Source organism: Artibeus jamaicensis, unplaced genomic scaffold, assembly GCF_021234435.1.
Source record: "Artibeus jamaicensis isolate MK-2021 breed Jamaican fruit bat unplaced genomic scaffold, CSHL_Jam_final contig_1305, whole genome shotgun sequence".
NCBI lineage: Eukaryota > Metazoa > Chordata > Mammalia > Chiroptera > Phyllostomidae > Artibeus > Artibeus jamaicensis.
Window position 1 is genome coordinate 5,456 of NW_026521257.1, and position 24,841 is coordinate 30,296.

Genomic DNA, 24,841 nt, shown 5'->3' on the forward strand with positions numbered 1-24,841 from the left:
CACAGACATCACCCGCAGCCTGGGAACAAGCATTCCTGATCCTTCTGCTGCCCGGCAACCTCCAAAATGGACATTATGGCAGAATTGTGCCCTCAACGCCCCTTTCTGAGTCTCTGCGTTTTAATTCACTGCTCTTCCTCTTCCTCAAGCTCTCCAGTCTACAGATGCCCTTTCCTGAGGAACAAAACCAGCTGAGTCCAACATCACCGTCCTCCTCTCTTCCCAGTAGGAGGGACATGGTCATGTGGCCATGTTTATGCTTGAAGGGTTTGGTGACCAGTGAAGAGTCTAGGGACATCACTGTTATTTTAGCCAGGCCTGGAGAAGTAAACTTGATGGTGATCGATTCTCTTATTGCATAGGAGGGCAACTGGTAGAAGACCTCCTAAAGTTTGCTTTCTTTCATTGAGGGCTTTCTTTCATTGTGGATGCCCAAGTTCATATTGCACCCTTACCTGTGAGGAGGGGAACTGTCACTCCTGCAACCCCAGATGACCCCACACTGACCCTGAATTTGCCACTGAAATTCATGCAGGACAGAGAAGCATGTCTATCACTGAGAATGTGCTGAGATTGTTCCAAGTGTAACGATCATCAGTGATCAGAATGACACGTGACAGGCATGAGAGAGTCACTGGTCACACTCTTTGTGTTGCTGTTCACACCGGCTAAGGCTGCGGCCTCGCCCCTTGAGTCTGTGTCTGTTGGACCACCCGGAGCCCCTTCCCTTGTGCGTCCATCACAGGGGAGTCCGTCTCCAGGTCCCACAGGGTCAAAGGCACGTGCATCTCAGTCTGTCCACACAGGCCGGCTTAGAACACAGTTCATTAGGATTCTTGAGAATCATTTAAATTGATGTTCGAGACTGAGAGAGACGTCCTATTTCCTTTAGCCATTTAATGGCATGGCCGCCTCCGTCCAAACTCCATGCAGCAGGGGTCACAGAGCTACCGGTCCCTGCAGTGCCCACACATCACGGTCACCTGTCTCATGCAGCTCGGCCTTGACCAAGCTTCAGGTTTCCTTTCTTCACTGACTTTCTTTCATGGGCTCATGGGAAATCAGTCTAATGAAATATGTTTATACATTATGACTAGAAGTTGGGTTTTTTTTGTTGATTTTAAATATTATGAGGTACCAGTTCCCATAAGGGACTATGTTGGGGTCTCCAAGGTCACCCAGGTCAGATGATTCACTGGGACTCACAGGTCCGATCACACAGTTGTACTCATGGCTCTGATTTATTAGAGCAAAAGGTTACAAGGCAAAATCTGCAAAGGGAAAAGGCATGTGGGGTGAAGCCCAGAGAACCGAGGTGAGCTCCCAAGGGTCTCTCTCCCGTTGGAGCCACAGGACACAATCAACTCCCCCAGCAGTGAGTTGTGGCCACACAGGAAGCACTGCCCCCAGAAAGCTGAGCAAAGAAAGACCCAGCTCTCAGGAGTTTCTTGGGGGCTGGTCACATGGGCGCCCTCTGCTGGGCACAGACCAGAATTGCAGACGCCCAGAATGGGTCACCATAAACCATAACATTTGTACAGTTTAGGGACATTCTCACCAGCCCTGAGAAAGGTGGGAACCCTCTCCAAGTCCAAGTTCCTGGCTGCCAGCCAGGGGCCGACCTTGTAAGCAGGCCTCTCACAGTTCGGCAGTCGGACCATCCAGGTTCATGCTTGTCTGCACCTGCGCAAACCATCCATTTTGCTGATAATTTTCAAGATAATGTGAGCATCCATTTTTATCAAAGCAAGTCACACACTGATACAGAAAATAGTCTTAAATCCTAGTTTTCTGGAAATATTGGTTATTACAGAAGGTAGAGCTTAATTCACATAATTAGTTTTCATTATTATTATTATTATTATTATTTGAAATTCGTACCACAAAAATTTTATGAGTCCTATTAGCATTTAAACCACTTTTGAAAAGCTGAAGTTACAAACCAAGGATGCAAGTGAAAATATTCTATTGTATGAAATTTTTGTTTTTTGCTCCCTGCCATGAGAAACTAAACCTGCTTTCTATTCTGTGATGTTTGTTTCTAGTTGAGAACCAGTGCCCCAAATGAGAAAGAGAAGCTGTAATTCAACACATTCACTGTCAATCATGTTGGTGAAAAGAGAGGGCAGTCACTCTGTGCCCGAGGAATTTCCTGTCCCTGACCCTGACTGTGAACCAGCCCCCACTGTGGGCACTGAGATGAGAGAGGCTTCAGAGTTTGGGATTGTGAGGAGAAATAAGTAAACACACCTGTCAGCAGAGGGCTGGGAAACCATGTTTATAATGTTTAATTGTTCATTTAATGTTATCGTGAGTAATACTTAAAAGGGACTTAGATTAAAAAGCGTTTTTAAGGTCCTGCACAGGGGCCAGTGAAAGACATTTCCACATTTTCCTTGCTTCCCTCACTGGCCAGCACCATGGGAGGGCCTGTGTGGGTCCCTGGTCCAGAAACCCAAGGAGCAGCCCAAAGCGATGCCCCAGGGGAACGGGAAGGAGCTCTCCAAGTTGTCTCAGGAGCACACAGTGGAGGCCCCACACTCCTCCAAGGAGCCTCGGGAGATCCAGGTGCTGACATGTCGCCCCCACCTCTGGGGGGACAGCTCCTGTCACAGCCTGCAGCTGGTGGACAGTGGCACTCAGCCTGACATCACCTTCAAGCTGAGTCCACCCACCACGCCCACAGTCACCCTGGAGCCTCCATCCTGCCTGAGCTCCCCCTTCAGCTGTGAGTATTAGGACCCAGTGGAGTTCAGCGAGAGCAGCCAGCAGGAGGTGGACTGTGAGGACCAGCAGGAGTATGAGGAGGGGGATGTGCAAAGCCAGCCACCAGCACGGGCTGGGCCTGATAGTTTGCTTCCACACAGACGGTGGAGAGGACCTTGGCATCTGCACTGGAAGATGAATCCTGGCAGCACTGCAGCCAAAGGCGAGATCAGAGAGGGAGATCGAATCACCCACATGCACAGCGGACGCCCAGGACCAGGAGGAGGCCATGGCCTTGCAGAGCCAGGGGAAGAACACCAACATTTCCCTGCTGGTGGCCCGGTCTGAGAGCCAGCTGGCAAAGCGATGGAAGGACAGTGACCAGATGACTTCCTGGATGACTTGGACTTAGAGAGTGAGGGGACCTGAGTGTTTGGAATTTGAAATCACCCCTGCCCATTGCTCAGAAATAAAGAGGAGCAAGTGGTCCCCCATGTGGGCTCAGGTTTGAGCCACAGGCAGGAGCTGGGCAGTGGGGTGGGCGGGAGAATGAGAGCTCCCGCCCTGAGGAGAGCTCTGAGCACAACCTACTGGGAGACAAGCGACGAGCACCACAAACTTGCCTGGGACCCTGCACGACTCTGGCCTGCAAGGGGACGCCCTGGACAGTGGGGGCTTCCACTTCAGCCTGGACTCCCTGCTGACTGAGGGGGCTGGGCCGGGGTGGGGAACACCCTGGCCTCACCTGCAAAGAGTAGGAGCAATACTGGGAGCTGCTGGAGATCAAGTGCCGCCTGGAGAACCGCAACCAGTCCAAGCTGGGCTACCTCTCCCCACCACTATGGTGACTCTGGGGCAATAGCGCCAAAGACTCCACCACAGTGAGAGCCCAAGAGAGGGCCAGGAGAGGGCCAGGATAGGGCCGTGCCGGAGGAGAGACCGAGGCACCTGGCGTTCAAGTGCCTCAACCTCCTGCAGGTGCAGAAGATGCAGCAGCTGCGGGAACTGTGCATGAAGGTCGGGCTGCTGGAGGAGAGAATCTGTGAGCTGGGGGCCAGCGGGCCGCGAAGCACCCCACCCCCTACTCCCCCTTAGAATCTAGTGTGTGTCTGCGTGTGTACAGGTGTGTGTTCACCTGTCTTCCTGTGTGAACACAGGTCTCTGTTACCAGAGAGAAGCCCCTGAGGAGCAGGGGCACCCCTTCAGTGTGTACAGCACAAGCCCAGGCAGTGCAGGTGCACGCACCATGCACACCCCTCCAGGGCTCTCTCAGTGTGGGTTCTTGGGGAGGGGGAAGTTGACCTGAAAAGGAGGTGAACAGGACTGTGCTCAGCTCCAGAGAACGTCCAGCCTCAGAGCTGAGCAGACTGTCCCCTGGCTGGGACCCACCATGACCTATAGACAGAGGCAACCCTGATTTGGTGGGTTTTCTCCCTTCCTGTGCTCGCCAATTGTTTTTCTGTTTTGTGCACCTGCCCTGGGGGCTGGCAGCTCCTTCAGGCAGCCGGACAAAGGTGACACCCCCCAGTGAGGGCTGGGAAGGAGGTGGGGGGGAGAGTAAGAGATGAAGGGTGGGGGTGGGAGGGAAGGGGAGGAAGGGCAAGGGTGGGAAGGAAGGGAAGAAGGAGAAACAGCTCTCCTGCTGGCTGCTCTCGGAGTCGTGGGGACAAGGAGCCTCTGGCTTGGCTTCCAAGTCTCACCCTGGGAACCACCACCTCTGTGAGCAAGGGAGAGCCAAGACTGGGGGCTGAGGGGGCCGCGTCCACCCAAGAAGAAATAACGGAGCCCAGGGCAGGGCCCGACTCCATGTGGAGTGTGGCTGCTCTTCTGAGGGCCGGACTCACACCTGACGGGTCCAGAAGCCAAGGCCGGTGAGTAAGAGCAAAAGGCCTGTGTGACGGGACCCAGGTGGAGCTGAGGGAGTGGCCTGGGCCCCAGTGAGAGGGGTGCCCGGGCAGCTGGGCTGACTGGGGAGGAGATGTCCTGCAGCCCACTCTGCAGGTGTGGCTGGGCAGCCCTCAGGGGCTGGTGCACTTGGTGAGGGCTGCCTCAACCCCCAGGCCCCTGGGCCTCAGAGAGCCTCAGCCTGCAGTCAGACAGACTGCTCACCTGCCCACCACTGGCATCGCAACAACAAAGCTGCCTTTTTATGGTGTTTAAAAAATTTTTTTTTACTTTTATCTTGGGGCTTCTGAACATTTTGTTACAGAACAACAGGTCCCGGGGGTGGGGGGGAAGCAATCTTTGGCCCACCCAGCGATGCCAAAAAAACTGCTACAGAACAACAGGGGCCCCTCCCAAGGACGGTATACTGATACCTACTGGGCTCATCTGTCCGCTGCCAATTGGAAAGACATCTCTCAATGCCAGAGATTTGTGAAAAGGAAACAAAATGTTTATTTAATGCTATTCAGGCCTAATGCCTCCATTAGAATAGCAAAGTCCTTTAGGGTATACGCCTACACACACAGTGCTCCCTTCTCCCACTGTCCCAGTTCCAGGTACCATAAATCAGGAAAAGAGCACACGTCTGTGTTTCCAGGGCACTGGTATCATCAGTGGTGTTGACCATCCAGGCAGGATCTCCAGTTAATCCAAAGCACTGTGGTCCCCTCTCATGGTCCACTGGAAAGAGTTCTTTGTACCCATTTTTCCGTCAAAGTCTCTCCTGCTTCCCAGGCCACGCAGCCAAATGGAGCACCCCAAGGCCGCATGGGCCTCTTCTACCAAAGCTGCAGGGGTTTGCACTCCACCAAAAGCATGTGTCTTTCTTCTTCACCTGGCTGCAGGGATCTCCATTCTGGCAAAGCTTCGTGGTTTTCCCTTTCACCTGGAAAAGAGGAGGTCTGCATTCTGCCAAAAGCACGTGTCTCCCTCTTTCACCTGGCCAAGAGGGGACCCTTACTTTGCTGAAACCGCATGGCTCTCCCTACATGACTGCGGGGGTCCTCACTCCACCCCAAACTGCGTGGCTCTCTTTTTCACCTGGCTGCAGGAGTCTGCACTCTGGCCAAAACCACATGGTTCTCCCTTTCGTGGCTGCTGTGTCTAGGTTTAAATCTCCACACCCATCCTCCTTTGCAGCCCCATTTCTGACTCCTCCTATAATCAGTTACACCTGCCAGTAAGTATTTCTGTATTATTACGAGTTTACTGGGCTGCCATAGTGAGTCTGGGCAAGTGTGGCCCCATGGCATAGAGCCAATCAACTCCAAGCTCTCATGCAGGGTCACGGCTCTGGCCCGGCTCCTTCCGTCTGCAGGGGCATCTGCAGCGGCCATGAGCCAGGCAGTGAGCAGGACGGGAGGCAGCATGTGAAGGGGGGGAGCTTTTCTCCCCAAGGGAACGGCTCGGTTCCTTCTGAAAGGTCAGGATAGATGAGCTCGTTTTGTGTAAGTACCGGTTTTCTGTGTGAGCAATTCACATGTCACGTCCGGTGCTGACAGTTAAGTTTGGTGGTTGCCTGTGTGTTTTATCTTTATTGGTTCATGATTAGGTTTTTTATACATTCAGTGATTTAAGATGATTGTGGTCATTTTTCCGATGCTCGAATTGTCCCACATGAGAACCCAGTCACACTGGCTGCTCTTTTCTTCTGACAGGACTCTGTCAGCCTTTGAAACTTCCTTGTTTTCTAAAACACACCTTGTCTGCCCCAACCCAGACCTGAGGCCAGTCCGTCTCCAGGAAGCTCCGTGTCCGTCACGGACACTGGGGTTTGGAAGCTGCAGTCAGGGCGCTGGGGATGCTCATTGCTGCCGAGGCGTCACTGGCGCTGGGCTCTCCGTTTGCTGGGGCAGAGTTTATAGATAGAAAGCAAATTATTAGTTAGAATGGACGTTTGTTATCATTCAGCTTCTTCATTCTTCCTTTTGTACATCGAAGATCTTCATCCCTAATTACATCAGTAATTACTGATTTGCTCTGTCATCTAATATACGTAACATAGTTTAAAATAATACACAGTATTGCCATTAACAATGACTATTAAAACTACTAATGATGTTTGACATTTTTTCGGTATTTTTGTCCTTAAAATATATTCTACTAAAATATACAGTATTGCTTTCTAATTGCTTTAATATTTTAACTAATTGCTTTAACTAACATTTTCTCTGTGTGTTTCACTTGCTTCTGTTTGTTTTAAATTTTACAAGTTTTTGTTTGGTATTTATAAAAATTGTACAGCATTTATGCATTTCAAAAGTCGATATTGCTCAGCTGGTCGGAATGTCATGCTGATGCACCAGAGTTGCCGGTTCAATCCCCAGTCAGGGCACAGACAAGAGTCAGCCAATGAATGCATCAGTAAGTGGAACATCAAACTGAGGTTTCTCTCTCTCTCCCTTTCTCTCTCTCAAATCAGCAAACAAAACTTTTTAAAAACTCAGTGCTCACTGTTGCTTCAAACCCACTCCATCTAATTTATCCTCCTTTCCCCTCATTTTCATCAGTTTCTGGTTGGTCGATCCAGTGCGGCTTTTCGAAAATGTCTGTTTCCCTCTTTCCTACCCCAAAGGTAGCACGTATTTGACACTGTTCTTTGCATCTTGCAGTTTCCACTACATCACAGACATCCTTCCACATGGTTTCAAAGTGACATTCCTCCTGAGTGGGATTGAGTGGGCTCGCCTGTGTAGTAATAAGCTCTGTTGCATACATCTGTTGGCACCCTACCAGCTATGTCTATAATCTAGTATATAAGGGGGTTGGGACTCCCCACTGGGTGCCATGCTGGGGGACAGGTGACACGCAGAGGCATGCAGAGACACACAGGGGGACAAGCCCCATGCACAGATCTCCCACCCTTAAATGAAGGCACATCAAGCATCCCCTAGGACTGCCAGGACATCCAGTAGCCTGCCCGGCCTTGACAGGCTGCAAGACGCCTGTGATGGCCGCGATGCTGGCCAGCCCCTCCTGCTGGTCAAGGTGAGTGAAGTCACCAAACTCAGGCAGGTGCCACCCAGCCTCCCTCGTCTTCAGCTCCACAGAGACCAGCTGCTCCCCTTGAACTCATGGGTGAGCTGCCTGAGGCCCTGTGGGACTGTGGAAGGCTGGCCCACAGGGATGCATGTGGTCAGCTGAGTTAGGGGAGTTCAGGTCAGGGAGAGAGAAGAAATGTATGCGTCTCATCCATGACATGTGCTATGCTCAGTCTCTGAGCCTGAGCCCCGCCTGGGTTCTCAGGGGATGAGCCATGTTCAACCTGAGCTGGTCCTTGGAGACTGGCAGGGCTGCTGGGGTGGGAGGGAGAGGATGAAGAGAAACAGACACGTGCCCCACACTCTGGCCGCACGGAGACACGGGTGCAGCCCGGCCCCCAGGGTGGGAGGAGCAGAGGCTGCCTAGCATCGTGCTCGGGGTCCCCGAGGTGAGATCCTGGCCGTGACCCGCTGCTCTAACTGCGCTATCAGGTCCCGTGTGTGTGATGAGGGTGCGTGGGTGTGCGGCGAGGGGGTGAGTGAGGGCAGGGGCCCAGGTGGGCTTCGGGCACAGAGATGCCGCCTGGACGGGTGTGAGGGGAAAAGGCGGCGGTGGCAGGGCTAAGATTTGTGACGCGGAAACCAAAGGCGAGGACAAGGCAGCCCAAGGGACGGCTGAGCGCACTGGGAAAGGGGTCGGAAATTCAAGGTTCCTGTCCGACTCTCACGACTCAGAGCGTCGTGATCGAACCAGTCTCTTCCTGTAACTGAGGTCAGTTTCCTGGAAGTTACCGGTTAAATTTTAATTAGTAAGATTCCTTTTTTCTGTTACTTTTTCCTTTACTACGTTGCAACTTCTGCTTAATGTTATTTTATTTTTTAAAATTCAATGTTATTTTTGTACTACTTTCAAGTGTACAGCACAGCACTTAGACAGTTGTACACTTTCAAAGTGCCCCCTCTGGTATTTCAAGCATCCACCTGGCAATGTACAGAGTTATAACGAATTGTCGACTGTATTCCCTGTGCTGTACGCTACACCCCCAGCACTGTTTTGTAACTACCCTGTTACTTCTTAATCCCTTCACCTTTTTCACCAGCCCCTGACTCTCCTCCATTCTGGCAACCACCAGCCTCTGCTTAGCCTCTGTGTCTGCGAACATCCCCACAGCATTCTGGGAGGTTGTTTGTCCAGGGGTCACTGAGGGACGGCCGTGTGCCCGGCACGATGCCGAGAAAACACAGACCAACCAGCCTTGGACCCCACACACACGGGGCTCACGTCTGGGGCAGAATGAAGACAGGTAAACAGGTGACCAGTGACGTGGTGGTACATACTGCAGTAGAGCTGGACTTGGAGTCAGGAAGTGGTGGAGAAATCAGAGTGCTGGGGCAGAAGGATGGAGGTCTGGGAGGAATTGGGGAGGCACCTGAACCTGAACAAGTCTGAGCCAGACCCTGGCTGTCTGGACTGAGCTGCACCTGTCCTTTAGGCTCAGAAGGGACATGAGAGGTGAGAGGGACTGGGCATCTCCTGGGAAGGGAAGTTGCCCATGAACCACAGAGGGAGAGGAACGATTCATCCTCTATACTGTCTCTCACATGACACCCTAAATCTCCTCACCCAGGGGCCCTCAGCACTGACCTTTGATGACCCCAGCTTCCCGGGAGCTTAGGAGGGTCATCAAGGTGTGGAGTCCCAGTGGTCCCACTGAGGACCACCGCCCTCTGGTGCTTTAACCAACCAAGTCTCTGTGGGTGTGAGGGTAAAGGAACAAGGCAGAGGTAAAGAAGAAGAAAACAGACTCTAGAATGGGGGGAACCCTGCTGTATTCAGCCAATCAGAGACATCCTCTGTGTTAATGTGGCTGTTGCTGGCAAACAGGTGAAGAGCCTGGGTGAGGAGACCAAAGAATTCGCCGGGTCCTTGTGCACCAGGGAGGCCCGGTCCACAGGAGCATCAAAAGGAAATTTCTGTTTGGGGGCCAAGGAGGGGCTCAGTCAACTGTTACTACGTCCTCCAGGAGGGACGCAGGGAGAACAGGCCGTCAGAGCAGCGCACAGATGAGCGCAGACACACCTTCCCTTTTTAACAGATTAAAAAGATTTAATCTATTTATCTTTAGAGGGGAAGCAAAGGAGAGTGGAAGAGAAACCTCAGTGTGTGGCTGCACACTGATCCCCTGCTGGGAACTGGCCTGCAACCCAGGCACGTGCCCTGATTGGGAATCGAACCTCGATCTCTTGGTTTGCAGGACCAAGCTCAATCCACTGAGCTACAACAGCCAGGACAGAGGCTTTTATTTATTTCTCTTGCCTGATTGCTCTGGCTACGACTTCCAGAACTATGCTGAATACAACCAGTGAGTGTGGGCCTCCTTGCCTTGTACCAAATCTTAGAAGACAAGCTTTCAAGTTTTCTCCTCTGATTATGATGTTAGCAGTGAGTTTTTCATATAGGGTCTTTCTTGTATGAGGTGACTTCCTCTATTCCTCTTTCGTTCTTAGCAGCCCCAGGATTCTAGGCTCTGACAAGTCCTGTCTGCGCCCCAAGCAGGTGAAAGAGAAGGCAGTCCCTTGAGGAGCAGCTGGCACAGTGGGGGTGCTACCTGTGTGCCCAGTGCCCTCCCTGCTCAGGGAGAAGCTGGGACTGGAGCTCACCTCCTGCTCACTCTGCACTGAGCCAGGGAGGGCAGCTGTGTGGCCAATGCCCGATTCTCATTCAAACTCTCCTTTAGACACTGCTTTGCTCTCTAGCGAATGCAGCCCTGTCAGCCCTCAGAGACGGGAGAGGTAGACGCCAGTCTCTCCCAGAGCAGGTAGAAGCGGTGGAAGGCCAGATGTATAATCCAACTCCTTCCAGAGAGAAGCTGGAGGCGTGACTTTATTGCTGAAGCAGCTCAGGGGGAGGAGCCCTGGGAAGTGTCCCCACACCCAGTCAGGTTCCCAGGGCACTAGTAGGGAGGGCCTGCTTCATCGGCTCAGGAAACAGGACAGTCAGAAGCCAGAGTCTGGGCAGCAGAGGGAAAAGGTCAGGATGCTAGTTGTGCAGTGTAACTCCTTCCAGAAAGAAGCTGGGAGCTGGGCTTCATCACTGGAGCCAGGGAGGTGGGGGAGGAGCCCACAGGCCCATTCACAGCCACTGCTGTGTTCTCTGCAGTCCCCAGGACAACAGAAAGTCCAGACCCCTGCCAGGGACAGATCCCCAGGCAGCAGCCAGAGACGTTGGGGTGTTGGGGGTGTAGTCTAATTCCCCCAGGGAGGATCTGGGGGCTGTGCCCACCACCCCCTGACTCTGTGTGAACCAGGGAGAGGAGCCCCAGGAGGCGCTCACCCCCATTCAGATCTGCCCCTGTTCCCTGTGGCCCCCTGGGACCTGCAAACACTGCGCCTGCAAACACTGGGCCTGCCTGCTGGAGAGACAGGGACTTAGAGACCAGACCTCAGGCAGCAGCCAGAAAAGTTAGGCTCCAGGTGTGTGGTCCAAACACTTGGCTCCTCAAAGAAGAGCCAAGAGTCGGGGCTCCCTCCTGGGTGTGTGGTGCTGCGCTGGGAGGGGGTTATGGAAAGACTGGGGTTCATGGTGAGCTTTCCTCCTGTTTTTGTGGGCACTTTCTCGCTTCCCAGTGTGCAGCCTCTCTTGAACAATGTCTGGGCTTCTCACCAAGAACACTGATGCACATGTAAGTGTTGGTTTAGCTCGTTCCTGGGGGAGGGGCCAGAGCCTCCTGGTCCAGCCTCCTGCTGATATCACTCACCATTGAGGGTTTTGTAAATAGAAAAATGAGAAGTAAGGTCAGAGTGTGTTTCCCGAGAAAGAGCATGTGGGTTAGAGAGAGTAGGAACTGGAGTTGGGGAGAAGGGATGAGAAATGAGTATTGTTATTGTCTAGAGATACGGAATGAGAGCATAAATGAGGATGGAGAAGAAGACTGGGGAGCAGGGAAAGGGGGAATTGTGGAAATCCTAAAGTGGGTGCCCACCCGCATTCCAGAAGCCCCTGAGGAGATGTGGTGTGGGCACTCAGCGAGGCACCCTCCAGCAGCTCCTGGAGATCAGTTGTAAAGTGCAGGCAAAGCGCCTAATCATGGAATGTTCTGGGACCTTAAAGGTGACATCTGGTAGGTACAGCCCCTGAAATGCCTAGTGCTCGGTGGCCTGTGAGACAGAAATTGAAGGTAATCCAAACTTGGGTTCAAACATGGGTTGAACTGGCTGATGGACTGTGAGTTTGTGAATATGGCTGAAGCAGGGCTGGATGAGAAGGATCCCTCGATGAAAGTCTCCTTGAAAGAGGAAGGCGGGCCGTCTGAGTGGGTCTGAGCAGCAGCAGAAGCACCGCAGGGAGGGCGGGTGTGGGTGCAGTTGCTGCTCCTGGACCTGAGCTGCCCCGCCCGGGTCCATGTGCAAGAGGAAGTGGGAGGGAAAGAAAATCATCTGCCAGCATCATGACCCTCTCCCCTGAATATTTCGATTTTCATCTCAGAAAAAATAACCTTTCTCTTCGAACAATAGTATTATTACATTGAAGAAAATAACTATAATTTTCTGATATTATACACTGTCAAATAATATAAACTTCCCCACATTATCCTGCAAATGTCCCCCACTGGAGAGGAGGACCACGCAGGGGCCCTCACACCGTCCCTGACGCCCCCGGCCCCTCCCAGCTCCCCTCCCTCCTTCCCCTCCACAGCCACACCAGGGAAACTGACAGTAGGCCATTTTCCTCTACTCCCTGCTTCCCTTTCTGAAACTCAGGTTTGGAAGTGAAATCATCTCTTACTGGGAACAGCATCTCAACATCTACATCCTCCCCAGTGTGGATACGCACATCGGGACGATTGGGACGAGGACCTCAGCTGCCCTGGACCTTCTGTCCCCTCAGCAGGACAGGGGAGGGGCCCGGTGCCAGGGCCACACCTGGTGCCCCAGAAGTCACACCTTCAACAGCAGCTGTTGCACTGAGACCTGGAGTGAGCACAGTCCCCTCTCTCAGGGTTCAGAGCGAACTCATGCACGTCCTCCAAGACCCTGCCTCTCCCCCTGACCCTCCACCCCACAGTCAGGGGTCAGGACTGGGACTGAGACCCCCACCCCAACCTCCTCATCCCCACCCACAGACCCCAGGGGGAACCCAACCCCTGCTCCACCCACCCTGTCACTCACTCACCACCATCCACCCTGAAGCCACCAGGACCAAACTCATCTGTCCTTGTCCCTGTCTCAGTCACCCCTGGTCCCCAAACATCCTGCACCTCACCTCCACAGGCTCTGCAGCCCCCACTCTGCCCCCTCGCACACCCCCTCCTCCCCGACCCCTGAAACCTGCCCACTGGGCCCCTGAGTGCTCAGCCCAGGACCAGAACCTGGGCACCACCCCCCCAGGAGCCCGAGTCTCCCTGAGGCCATGGCTCCCTCTGAAGTCCTCCCATGGGTGTCCCCACTCCCTGTCACCTAGTGCCATGGGCGTGCAGGGGGCACCGTCCTGGCTCCTCCACTGGTTTGACCCACTTCCCTCCCTCTCCCTATCACCCCCAATCTGCCATCAGACTGGAGCTCCCACTACCTCAGCAGAGGGATTCCCTGTGGACCCCAGGCCACTCCCCCATTTCTTTTAGCTCCTGGCCCACTGTCACCATCCCAGAGCACTACCCCCTTGACCCTCTGTGACAGTCAGCACCATTAGGTATGGAAGGCTGAACAGTGTCCCCAGAGACAGCCAGCCCGGTCCTTGGAGCCTGTGACAGGTTTCCTCGAGTGGCAAAGGGACCTGGGTGATGTCATTGAGGTTACGGACCGTGGGACAGGGAGAGTCCCCCACATTATCTGGGTGGGCAGTCAGGTCACATAAACCCTAGAAGCAGAGCGGCCCGAGCTCCGGAAAGGCGGAGTCCGTTCCCGGGAGAGGGGCTCCGGGGACGGAGAGGAGAAAAGGGGGCTGGGCCCGGCCTGGGGGTCGCTCCCTGGTTTCCCCGGACAGACTGGGGCCCGGAGTCGGGGACGAGTTGCGACCACGGGCTCTCAGAGCAGGAGGAGGGATCGGGTCCCAGGTGCCCAGGTGCCCGGCCGTCGCTCGGGGTCTCGGCCCGAGGGCGGAGTCTGGGCGGGGAAGCTCCGCGCTGGGGACTCCCGGCCTCCGGGTTTCACTTCTGCGTCTCCCAACAAGCACGGTGGCCTTTTTCCTGGATACTCGTGACGCGGCCCCAGGTGCTTCTCTCATTGGTGGCCGGTGTCTGGAGAAACCAATCAGCGCCGCCGCCGCTCCCCGGTTAAAAGTCTCCCCGGAGCCGCCGGGACGCAATTTTCTCTCAAACCCCGAGGATGCATGTCATGCGGTCCCCGAGCCTCCTCCTGCTGCTGCTCTCGGGGGCGCTGGCGTTGACGGGGCCCGGGCGGGTGAGCGCGAGGTCGGGAGGGGGCGGCCTCTGCGGGGAGGAGCGACCCCACCGCCCGGGACCGGACCCGGGATCCCGCCCCCGGTCCCCGTTTCCGTCCCCGCGACCGCGGACCCGGGACCGGCTCCGGGCGGAGCGTCCCCGGTCTCACCGCGCCCCGCCCGCAGGCCCGCACTCCCTGAGCTACTTCTACACCAGCGTGTCCCGGCCCGGCCTGGGGGAGCCCCGCTTCTTCGCCGTCGGCTACGTGGACGGCACCGAGTTCGTGAGGTTCGACAGCGACGCTGCGAACCCGAGGATGGAGCCGCGGGCGCCGTGGATGGAGGGTCCGTGGGTGGAGGAGGTGGACCCGCAGTACTGGGAGGAGCAGACGCAGATCTGCAAGGAAACCGCACAGCTTTACCTAGGGAACCTGAACAACCTGCGCGGCTACTACAACCAGAGCGACCACGGTGAGCGCGCGGGGCCGGGCACGACCCACACCCCGCGGACCGGCGGGGTCGCCCCGAGTGTCGGCGTCCGAGCTTCACCCCGGGAGGAGCCCGCGGGACTCGGGTTCGGTTTCGGTTTCGGTTGGATTCCCCACGGGCGGGGGGCGGGTCGGCGGGCGGGGCTGACCTCGGGGCGGGGTCAGGGTCTCACACTTACCAGGAGATGTACGGCTGCGACCTGGGGCCGGACGGGATCGTCCTCCGCGGGTACGACCAGTTCGCCTACGACGGCGCCGACTACATCGCCCTGAACGAGGACCTGCGCTCCTGGACCGCGGCCGACACGGCGGCTCAGAACACGAAGCGCAAGTGGGAGGCGGCCGGTGCAGCGGAGCAAGTGAGGACCTACGTGCACGGCCGGTGCAGGGAGTCGCTCCTGCTGTACCTGGAGCGCGGGAAGGCGGCGCTGCAGCGCACAGGTACCGGGCTCGCGGGGCGCCCCCGCCCTCGGGCTGGGCTCCGACGGGGAGACGGACGCGGGACCCGGGTCAGAACCGCCTCTGCGTGGTCGGGAGGCCGAGTCCGCCCGGACTTTCCGACCCGGGACCGGAGGGCGACCCGCCTTCTCTCAGGGACGCTCAGGGGGCAGCCTCCCCGGGGACCGAGGGGACGCGCCCCGAGATGTCCGGTCAGCGGCTCCTCTGACCCCGGCGGCGCCCCGGCCCGTGGAGACCTCGTCTCTCAGGCCCGATCCCGCCCCGCACCCGCGGGTCTCGGTGCGACCCCCCTCTCCGCAGCCACGTGCCCGCCCCCCCCCCCCCCCGCATCTGGACCAGAAACGCCTTTGTCCCTCAGACCGGCCTGCACCTGGGCTCAGTCCCACTGGTTCTAGAACGTTGTACAGACCAGGGCATCCCCCCAGGTGCCTTCCAAGCCGGGTCTCCCGTTTGCACCCCCCTCCAGTCCTGTCCAGTCTCGGGATGGCCACGGGAGCGCTGCGGGACTGCCCCGCGGCTGAGGGAAGTGCCCGACTTTCCGACCCTTGTCCTCAGAGCCCCCAGAGGCACGAGTGACCCGCCACCCCACCTCTGAGCAGGAGGCCACCCTGAGGTGCTGGGCGCGGGACTTCTACCCTGCGGACATCGCCCTGACCTGGCGGCGGGACGGGCAGGACCAGACCCAGGACACGGAGCTGGTGGAGACCAGGCCCTCGGGGGACGGGACCTTCCAGACGTGGGCGGCCCTGGTGGTGCCTCCCGGGGAGGAACAGAGATACACGTGCCACGTGCAGCACGAGGGGCTACGGGAGCCCCTGACACTGCGATGGGGTGAGGAGGGGCCTCTGGGGACGTCAGTGGGGTCGGGGCGGGAACCCTGTGAGCAGGGCCTTCACCTGCCTGTCCCTTTGCAGAGCCTCCTCCTGAGACCAGCACCATCATCATCATTGTGGGCGTCCTCTGTGTCCTGGTCCTGCTTGGAGCTGTGGCTGCAGCTGTGATGTGGGGGAGGAGGCGCTCAGGTAGGGACGGGTGGGGTGTGCTTTGTCCCTCCCGGGGTCTCAAGCCCAGGAGACCCCCTTCATTAAAGGGAAGCATCGTCTTCACTCCTGTGCTTGCCAGTCTGGGGCCCTACTTGCTACAGTGACTGGTTAGGGAGGCACGTGTGAGATAAAGGACAGATTTGTCACCCTGATGATTCTGGTGGTGGGGACCTGGCTCCCAAGAGTCACAGGTCCAAGGGGAGGGTCCCTGCCGAGGACAGACCTGCAGGAGGGTGGTCGGTCCAGTCCCTGCACGTGAACCTCCCTCAGGTTTCCGGATCCTGCCCTGGGTCTGTAGTCAGAGTTCTGGAAACTTCCCTGTGGTCCAGCACCAGGACTTCCCTTGGGGCCTCAGGGCCCTGCCTCCTCCCTGGTGTCTCACAGGACGTTTTCTTCCCGCAGGTGGACAAGGAAGGAGCTACGCTCAGGCTGCCAGTGAGTGTGGAGGGGGGACCCCTGAGACCCTGTGTCAGTCCAGACAGCAGCCCACGGGGGACCTCCCCCTCCCCCCCCCATAGTTCCTCCTTTAGTCTCCTGTCCTGGGGCTCTGACCACATCCTGTTTTGTGCCACCCAGGCAGTGACAGTGACCAGGGCTCTGATGTGTCTCTCACAGCTTGTAAAGGTGAGGCCCTGACAGGGGGAGAGTTGGGCAGAGGGGACGGGACTGGGCAATGGGGGGACTCACTGGGGTCAGCACAAGGTGGGCTGTTGGACAATGTCACCACCTACAACGACTGATGGACATTCATTCACAATTATTTTCTTCTGCAGCATGAGACAGCTGCCCTGTCGGGGAATGAGTGACTGAAGGTTCCTCACACACACACACCCGCCAGCCCCTGTTTGTCACTTCAGGGACATCTCACTTCTGCTTCTGCAGCTGACACCTGAATGTCTGTGTTCCCATCAGCATCACTGGGAGGGGGGAGGCAGGCCCGCCCCGCCCACCAGCCCCCTCCCCACCTGTCCCTGCTCCAGCAGAGGGCCCGGCCCCCCAGCCCTGTCTGTGCTTCCTGGTGCCTGAGCTGCAGCTTCTCAATCTCTCACCAAAATGAGGCTCTGGGTGGAAATTTATTTTCTCAATGCTTGCCCTGAGTGGTTGATGTGTTAATTAAAAAGCTGAAGATCCTAAGTTTTGAAGGAAATAAATGGACTCATTGAGAAGTTTGCAGAACCCGTGTGTTTGCTGTGCTGAGTCTCTTGCAGGGACAGGAGAGGCTGTGAGGACCGAGCGTGGTCTGGCTGTGCCCGGTCGGCGCCCAGTGCATCATGGGCTTTGACGTGGTCCCTCCTCAGCTGGGTTGCCCTCTGCCCCTTTGTCCTTGTCCCTTCAGTGGAACCTTGTCCCAGCAGGACCTGTGATCACAGGAACCCAGCATCACCCAGGCCTTGTAAACTGTCCCAGTGAAGCCCGTCTCCAGGACAGAGGGCAGCGAGGGCTTCCTGTGCCAGGTCAGCCGAGGCTCAGGCCTGGGTCGGACCCTCAGCCCCATCTTCTGGGTCTTTATTTTATTCGTTGCATCTTTGTTCTATACAGCAACACGACTGCCTTTGTCCTGTTAGGAGTCCTGTTCTCACTCTCCTCTGGGTGTCCCTGTCTGTGAGCAGCAGAAGTGTTTTGCCTGTCACTGTCCACACCAGGCCCAGGGGTCCCTGCACACGGGAGTCTGTGGTGCAGAGATGACCTATCAGACTTGTCCTGCCCTTCCCTCCTCTAGGGCTTGGCCGTTCTTTCATCTCATCCTAAAGTCTCAGAGGAACCGGGTTCTGGACTGAGCAGAGCTGGGATCCACAATTTCCATCCGAGACTCGACCCCATTGGAATTACGCTCTGCCCGCCCACCCCTCCCCCTGACCTCAGTCCAGTGCTGGCTGCGGTGTCCACTCTGGGATGCAAAGAATGGGGTCTGGGGTGGATTTGGGGGAGCTGCTCTTTGGGGAAAGTGCGGGGCATCGATGTGGGTGCACGTGGGGCCGTAGCTGCCACAGAGCAGCTGTGGTTGGGGCCACGTGAGTACAGACACTGCCTGCAGCATAGGGAGGTGCCCTGCCCTGACCATTAATGACCAGTGGTGGCTGCGTGCGTGACAGACGGGTGGCACTGGTTTTGCCTGTGGGGACATCACAGAGGCACAATCAGGATCACTGTCAGCCTTGTGGGAACCGTCTGTGTGGGGAGAGGGGGTGTGAGCACAGTACACAGGGCGGTGTCTGTGGGAGGGTATGTGGTCTGGGAAGATGCAGAAGGGACAGTGGTCCCCAGTGTGGGCTGTGGGGACAGGGAAGGCGGCTGTTTGATTTGGGTGGTCAGTGTGGGCCTCACTGGGGAGGTGGCCTTGAGGGAAGATTTGAAGGACAGGAGGCATCGCCCACCAGGATGTCTAGAGGAAGTCCTGTCCAGGCAGGGGACCCTCCAGTGCAAATGCCCCGGGGCAGCGGGGTGTCTGGAGTCTGGGAAGAAGGAGGAGGGGTGGGGTCAGTGTGGGAATGGGGCAGGGAGTGATGGAGATGAGACAGAGTCATGGACAGACCACGTGGGCCTGGAGGACGTTGGAAGGGCACAACTGTGCTCTCAGTGAGGCAGGGCTCAGGGGACAGAGTGGAGCAGGAGGGGGACATGGTCTGACGTCCCCTTCAATGGGTCCCAGTGGCTGCTGTGCTGAGAGCAGACTTGGGAGGTGAGGGAGGCAGTGTGGACGCAGGAGGGGTCTGTGCTGGGCTCCAGGATGGAGATGCTTCCTGGGGTGAGTGGTGGGAGTAGTGGGTGTGGGGGGATCCTGGAAACCTTCTGTGGGGGCCCTGACGGCCTTCCTAATGTTTAATCTGGGGTATGAGGGAGAAGAGTCCAGGTCACCAAACATCTCAGAGGACACAAGCAGAGAGAAGGAGTTGTGTCAGCAGAGATGGGGAGACTCTGGAAGCAGCAGATTTGAGGGGACATCACAGCCGTTCATTGCCAGAGAATGTGGAGCTGAGACGTCTGTGAAGATCCCAGGGAGTCATCTGATTGGTGGTTGGACCGCTGAGTCTGGAGATGGGGAGATGTGCGGGCTGCACAGATAGACTTGGGAGGCCACACACACAAATGCTACTGAAAGCCGTGAGCATGGGCGAGGTCACCAAGGAGGTGACAGCTACAGAAGACGAAGGAGAAGGACTGAACCAGGGCCCCAGTGCTGAGTGATCTGAGTGGACCGCACACCAGAGCCGCCTGCACAGTCATCTCTGTGTCTAGAAGGCTGTTGAGCACCGAGTCCCAGACTTTCTTGTGCCCACAAATTACCTGCACACTTTGTTAAGACTCAGAAAGTCTGGAGCAGAGCGTGGGATTCTGGATTCATAACAAGGCTGGTGGGGCTGCTGCTGGTCCTCAGGTCGCACATTTAGCAGCAGGAGCCCAGACCAGGATCCCACAGGGCTGTGCCTCAGCCTCACCTGCAGGGCTTATCACAGGAGTGACCCTGGCCTGGGGCCTAATCCCCTGAGACTCGGGTCTGGGAGGGACCTGGGGTTTGTAAGAAGCTCCTCAAGCCATTGTGCAGCTCAGCCAGACTGGAACCACTGAAGTCAGTGATGGAGCTCAGGGTGTAGAGGGGTCTTCAATGCACATTTATTGTTTTTTTCTCCCTCAGAAAGAAAATGGAGGACATATATTGTCATTTATGAGACAGGATGTTGGGAGTCACAGTTGTTCTCTCTACCACGGGGTAGAGTCAGGTGGAAGGTTTAGGAGGCAGCCCCGGGTCAGCATAATAAAATCTCTGAGTGAAACTGTCCCACAGGTGTATTTCTTGGAGCAAACAATGATATCTTAATTTTTTCTAATTTAGATATAAAGCAGTGTAGTGGGTTCTAATGCCATTTTGGAGAAAGTCACAGAACAGACCAGAGGCTGCTCAGCCAGGAACCGCCCACAGCCCAGCCTGGGTCGGGTCCCACACAGGCCCCGCTGCCCTGCTGCAGGGCACAGATGTCACCGCTCACCCCACTGGCTCCCCTGAGGTGGGACCTTTGGCCCTGCAGTCGGATGGCCGTCTCTGCTGCCCCTGCGCCTGGAAACTGTTGCTGCCACTCCCCCTGCCCTGACCGAGTGCCCTCTGCACAGTCCCAGCCTGTCTTTGTCACCACGTCCTGAGTCAGAGTCTAGCATGTGGTCACCTCACTAGTGGGGCCTTGTGCCGTGTGCAGATGCACGAACGTTGGGGACGTGGGTTCCCTCTGTCATGGAGGGACGTGGCCTCTGCCTCCCCCGAGACCCTTCTGTTTTGATGAGGACGGTTATTAACGTTCACTGTGGACGGTGAAGCAAGGAAGGGCCTAGAACAGAGGAAGCAACAGGTGACCAGGAGGGGCTGCTGTCAGCTCACTGGGGGGTCAGAGAAGAGGGGGCCTTGGGCACAGTCGGGGGGCAGCCTGGGATGAGCTGCTGCTGCCCAGTGCTCCCTGGATGCAAGTCTCCTGGGTCCCTTAGAGTTTAGGACACGCCCCCCTGTGGGGGAGGAGGGGGAGGGAAGCACAGTCCTGCCCCAGGGAGGGGGGAGGTGCCCACCAGGACTCTGAGTGAGGAGCCTTCCCCTGTAGGACAGAGTCGGGGGCGGGGGTGGGGGTGGAAAAGGAAGACACATGTCAGTCCTTGGAGCAAAGTCTGAGGCTGGAACTTTCTGGTGCATTGCAGGCACTCGGGTTTGGCTGGAGGGACACGTGACCAATAAATGACGTCCCAGTCAGAGCGTCTCTTGCTTGCTCTTCCTCTGAGTTTCCCTGTGGGATGGTGAGGGGGTGTTTTCCTCCATTCACCCACTTCTCTGATTCTCGGACACCAGCCGTGTCTCCTACAGTTCAGCTCAACTCCGACCTGAACTCCCTGGAGTTGCCTCAGACCCCACAGGGTCAGGGTCCGTCCCACAAGACTGCCCTCCCCTCAGAGCCAGTCTCAAGTTCAGCCCCATGTTACCTGCATGTCTGTCCGACTCAGCTACAAAAGGTAGGGGCTCCCCCAAGTTCATTAATTTGCTGGATCAAGTCACAGAACTCAGGAAAATGCTGTGCTCACTGTACATTTTATTATAAACAATACACGTGAGCAGCCAGATGAGGAGGTACGTGGGGTTAGGTGGGGGAGGGTCCCGAGTGCCAGAGCCTCTGTCACCATGGAGTTGGAAAGTGTCACCCCAACTCCCCACATGGGGAGGGGTTCACCACTTCAGAACCTCTCTGAACCCCATTATTAGGGGGTTTATGAAAGTTCTACTATGTGGACAGATTTGACTAAATCCTTGGCCATTGGGGATTGAACTCGCACCCCAGCCCCTCCCCCAGAGGCTGGGCAGGGAGGCTGAGAGTCCTGACCCTCAGATCAAACCTGCTCTTTCTGGTGACCGGCCCCCACCCTGAAACTGTCCAGGACCCTCGGCCAAGCCTCACCTCATTAGCATCCTTGTCACTCAGGAGACTCCAAGGGTTTTAGGGGCTCTGTGCAGGGAACCAGGGGCAGAGACCAAATACAGTCAGACCTAAGTTCCCAAATGTCCCCCATCTCGAACAATTCAGTTCATGACCAAACTATTATTGGAAAATATGTCACAGTTGTCGAACAAACTTTTCATTCTTCACCTGACAACCCTTCCAGGCCAATAACTGAATGATCAGTCCCCTGTATGACTGGGATCTCAAACAAACCATTTCTCGAACAGAATTCCGGAATGAATGAAGCTGGAGAAGCGAGGTTTTGCTGCATTTCTGTGTCAGACCGCGGGTCTCTGACCACAGACCCAGGAGCAGGAAGGGGCATCAGAACAGTGAGGTGACGCGGGCTCCCTGCCAGAGCCTGTCCAGTCCGGACCACGAGCCCAGTGCGACCTCCGAGTGAGCGAGTTCACAGGGCCTGGACATTTATGGAAATTCCCAGCAGTTTGTGTCAGAGGGGAGGGTCAAAGTGAGTTGTACTGTGACATCACTCACAACTCCCCGCACGGCAAAAATTAAACTCAGACTAAATCAGCTCTGGGCAAGAACTGGGACTAATTCTGTGTCTCGTTATTGCTACTGCAAGAGTCAGTTGGTTCAAATAATTTGAAACTGTGAAACGCTTCACTTCCTGGCACAACGAAGAATGACGACCAATCTAGAAACAACAAACAGAAAATCCAAGTGTGCCACACAGAAGTGCCAGGAAACCAAACTGCATGGAACTGTGACAACCAGGGAAGCAAAGAAACGTTCACCCAGACCAGTAGGTGGGTGCAGACGGGCAGAAAGGAGGTGCTGCAAGGCGGGGGACCACGCAGGGGCTGGCAGAACGGGGAAACTCAAGCCTGGAAGCCAGCTGTAATCTACTGCGGGGGTTGTCATGGGGTGGGGGACTCCCAGTCTCACAGGAGAGGTCATTGGAAAGGGAGCTGCAGCCCAGTGAGTGGGCAGCATTGCTCCCTCTCTGACCCCTCCCCCACAGACAGCTCCACAACCTCCACGACAACTTTAAACGTCCAACATCCGAATCCAAAGGGTGCCAGAAGGAGAAGAACAAGAGCAAGAAGTTGGAAACTCTTTTGAACAAATAATGAAGAAAAACTTCCCCAGTCTGGCAAATGAAATAGACTTCCAGGAAGTCCAGGAAGCTCAGAGAGTCCCAAAGAAAATGGACCCAAAGAGGAACATACCAAGGCACATCATCATTATATTACCCAAGATTAAAGGTAAAGACAAAATCCTAAAAGCAGCAAGAGAAAAGAAGACAGTTACCTACAAAGGAGTTCCCATCAGACTGTCAGGTGATTTCTCAAAAGAACCTTACAGGCAAGAAGGGGCTGGAAAGAAGTATTCCAAGTCATGAAATCCAAAGACGTACATCCAAGATTGCTCTATCCAGCAAAGCTATCATTTAGAATGGAAGGGCAGATAAAGTGGTTCTCAGATAAAGTCAAGTTGAAGGACTTCATCATCACCAAGTCCCTATTATATGTAATGTTAAAGGGACTTACCTAAGAAAAAGATAATAAAAAACTATGAAAGGTAAAATGATAACAAACTCACAACTATGAGCAACTGAACCTAAAAACATGAAAACAAAACTAAGCAAACAACTAGAACAGGAACAGAATCACAGAAATGGAGATCACATGGAGGGTTATCAACTGGGAGGGGGAGGGGGGAGAATGGTGGAAAAGGGACAGGGAATAAGCAGCACAAATGGCAGGTACAAATAGACAGGGGGAGGTACAGAATGGTGTAGGAAACAAGTCAAAGAACTAATGTGTATGACCCATGGACATGAACTAAGAGGGGGAATGCTGCAGGGTTGGGGATGCAGGGAGGAGGGGGGATAAAGGGGGAAATTGGGAAAACTATAATAGCATAGTCAATAAAACATACTTAAAAAACCAAATACTTTGAAAATGCAGTGGCGGGACTTACTACAGCCAAACGTTCAGTCAGCCTAGGACCCAGCACCTCACGTCTCCTTGCACACCCCAGAGACATGTGCACGTGTGTGTGCTGAGGCACATGAGGAAGTTACTCACAGTAGCACGACTTGTACCATCTGGGTGTAACGAATGCCTGTCAGTAGTAGAGGACAAGGGTGGCTGTTCACACAATCGCCCCCGTGCAGCCGTGAGAGTGAACAAACCCCAGCCGCACACGGGCCGTGGGGACGAGACCCGGGACAGGACGCTGGGTGGGAGCCGGGTGCAGAGCGGTGTCCGCTGTGACGTTCCGTCCTCTGAACCGCTGACAGAGCTCACCCAGGGTGTCAGACACCCAGAGAGAGGTCCCTGGGGCTGGGGGAGGTTGGGACTGAGTGACACCCACGAGCGCCCCCTGGCTGCTGGAAGTGTCCCTGTGTGTTCATCCCAGGTTCCCTTTGTGGGAACCCACTGTGCACTTGGGATGTGCCCACCTCTCTCCGTGGGTGTGGTCCTTCACAAAACTATGCTTTCCTGGAGTTTTTAGATAGTTCTTTGTAAGCCAACATAGCATTATTCTTTCTAAAACCTTTTAGAAATGCTGAATTAAAATAATCTCTGCAATGTTTTGAGATCCAAGGGAACAAATGTCTGGGATGGAGACGTAAGTAGAGAGTCTGGTGGGAGAGGGGTGAGCCTGGGAGCTGACTCCCAGGCGGCCTTGGGGACGGCGGGCAAGCCGGGACTAGGGATCGAACCCCAGCAGGCCCCTGGGAGGGGGTGTGAGAGGTGCCCCTGAGGAGTGCATGAGTGGCCCGTGGACAGTGGCTAGTGGGCTGGCTGGATGGTCAGGAAGTTGAGGAAAACGACCTGGGAGCTGAGAAGGGGAGGAGAGATGTGTTCCTGTTCCTCTTGCCGTGGGCGGAGGGGGGGAGATACTGGGGTGGGAGGCGATCCCAGCAGAGGGTGTGGGGATCTGTGTGGGGGGGGCTGGTTGTACTCGGGTGGGGAGAGGCCTGGTCGGATGGGGTCACTCAGCCTCTCCCCAGGCACCCAGGGTTGCTCACGGGGTCCCTGCACACTGTGCCCACCGGTGGGGCCACATGGGCTCAGCACTGGGCTCCCACTCACCCAGGTTGATCTGGTGGCTGCCTGCTGACTGTCCCGCCTGCTGGAGCAGCGTGTGCTGTGAAAAGGAAATGACACAGGTGAAATTGAGTAAGAACAAAGCAGCGGTGTCTTAGATAAATGTGTCCCTGCAGGTGTAGGAGGGATTTAAACAACCCTAAAACTAGGAAGAAATTATGTCAGTGGGAAAGGCTGCAAAGACAGAAGGTAAAGCAGTTTAAAGTTTCTACCTTCCTTCACCCATATCTGGAACCTTTTACAGTAAGTTCTACTAACCCTTCAAAGAAGACTCCTGATCTTCTCTAAGA

At 55.7% G+C, this 24,841-nt stretch overlaps 1 protein-coding gene and 1 pseudogene across 1 annotated transcript; both read left to right on the top strand.

Annotated features, from left to right (window-relative positions):
• Positions 1-2,416: 2,416 nt before the first annotated feature.
• On the top strand, positions 2,417-3,801 carry LOC119038056 (PDZ domain-containing protein 4-like; annotated as a pseudogene).
• A 10,154-nt stretch (positions 3,802-13,955) lies between these two features.
• LOC119065477 (patr class I histocompatibility antigen, B-2 alpha chain-like) lies at positions 13,956-17,176 on the top strand. The gene is made up of 7 exons (XM_053667152.1): positions 13,956-14,481; positions 14,664-14,939; positions 15,513-15,788; positions 15,872-15,979; positions 16,403-16,435; positions 16,577-16,624; positions 16,774-17,176. Exons 1-7 carry the CDS (start codon positions 13,956-13,958, stop codon positions 16,776-16,778), a joined length of 1,272 nt encoding a protein of 423 aa, XP_053523127.1. The 3' UTR covers positions 16,779-17,176.
• Positions 17,177-24,841: the final 7,665 nt, after the last annotated feature.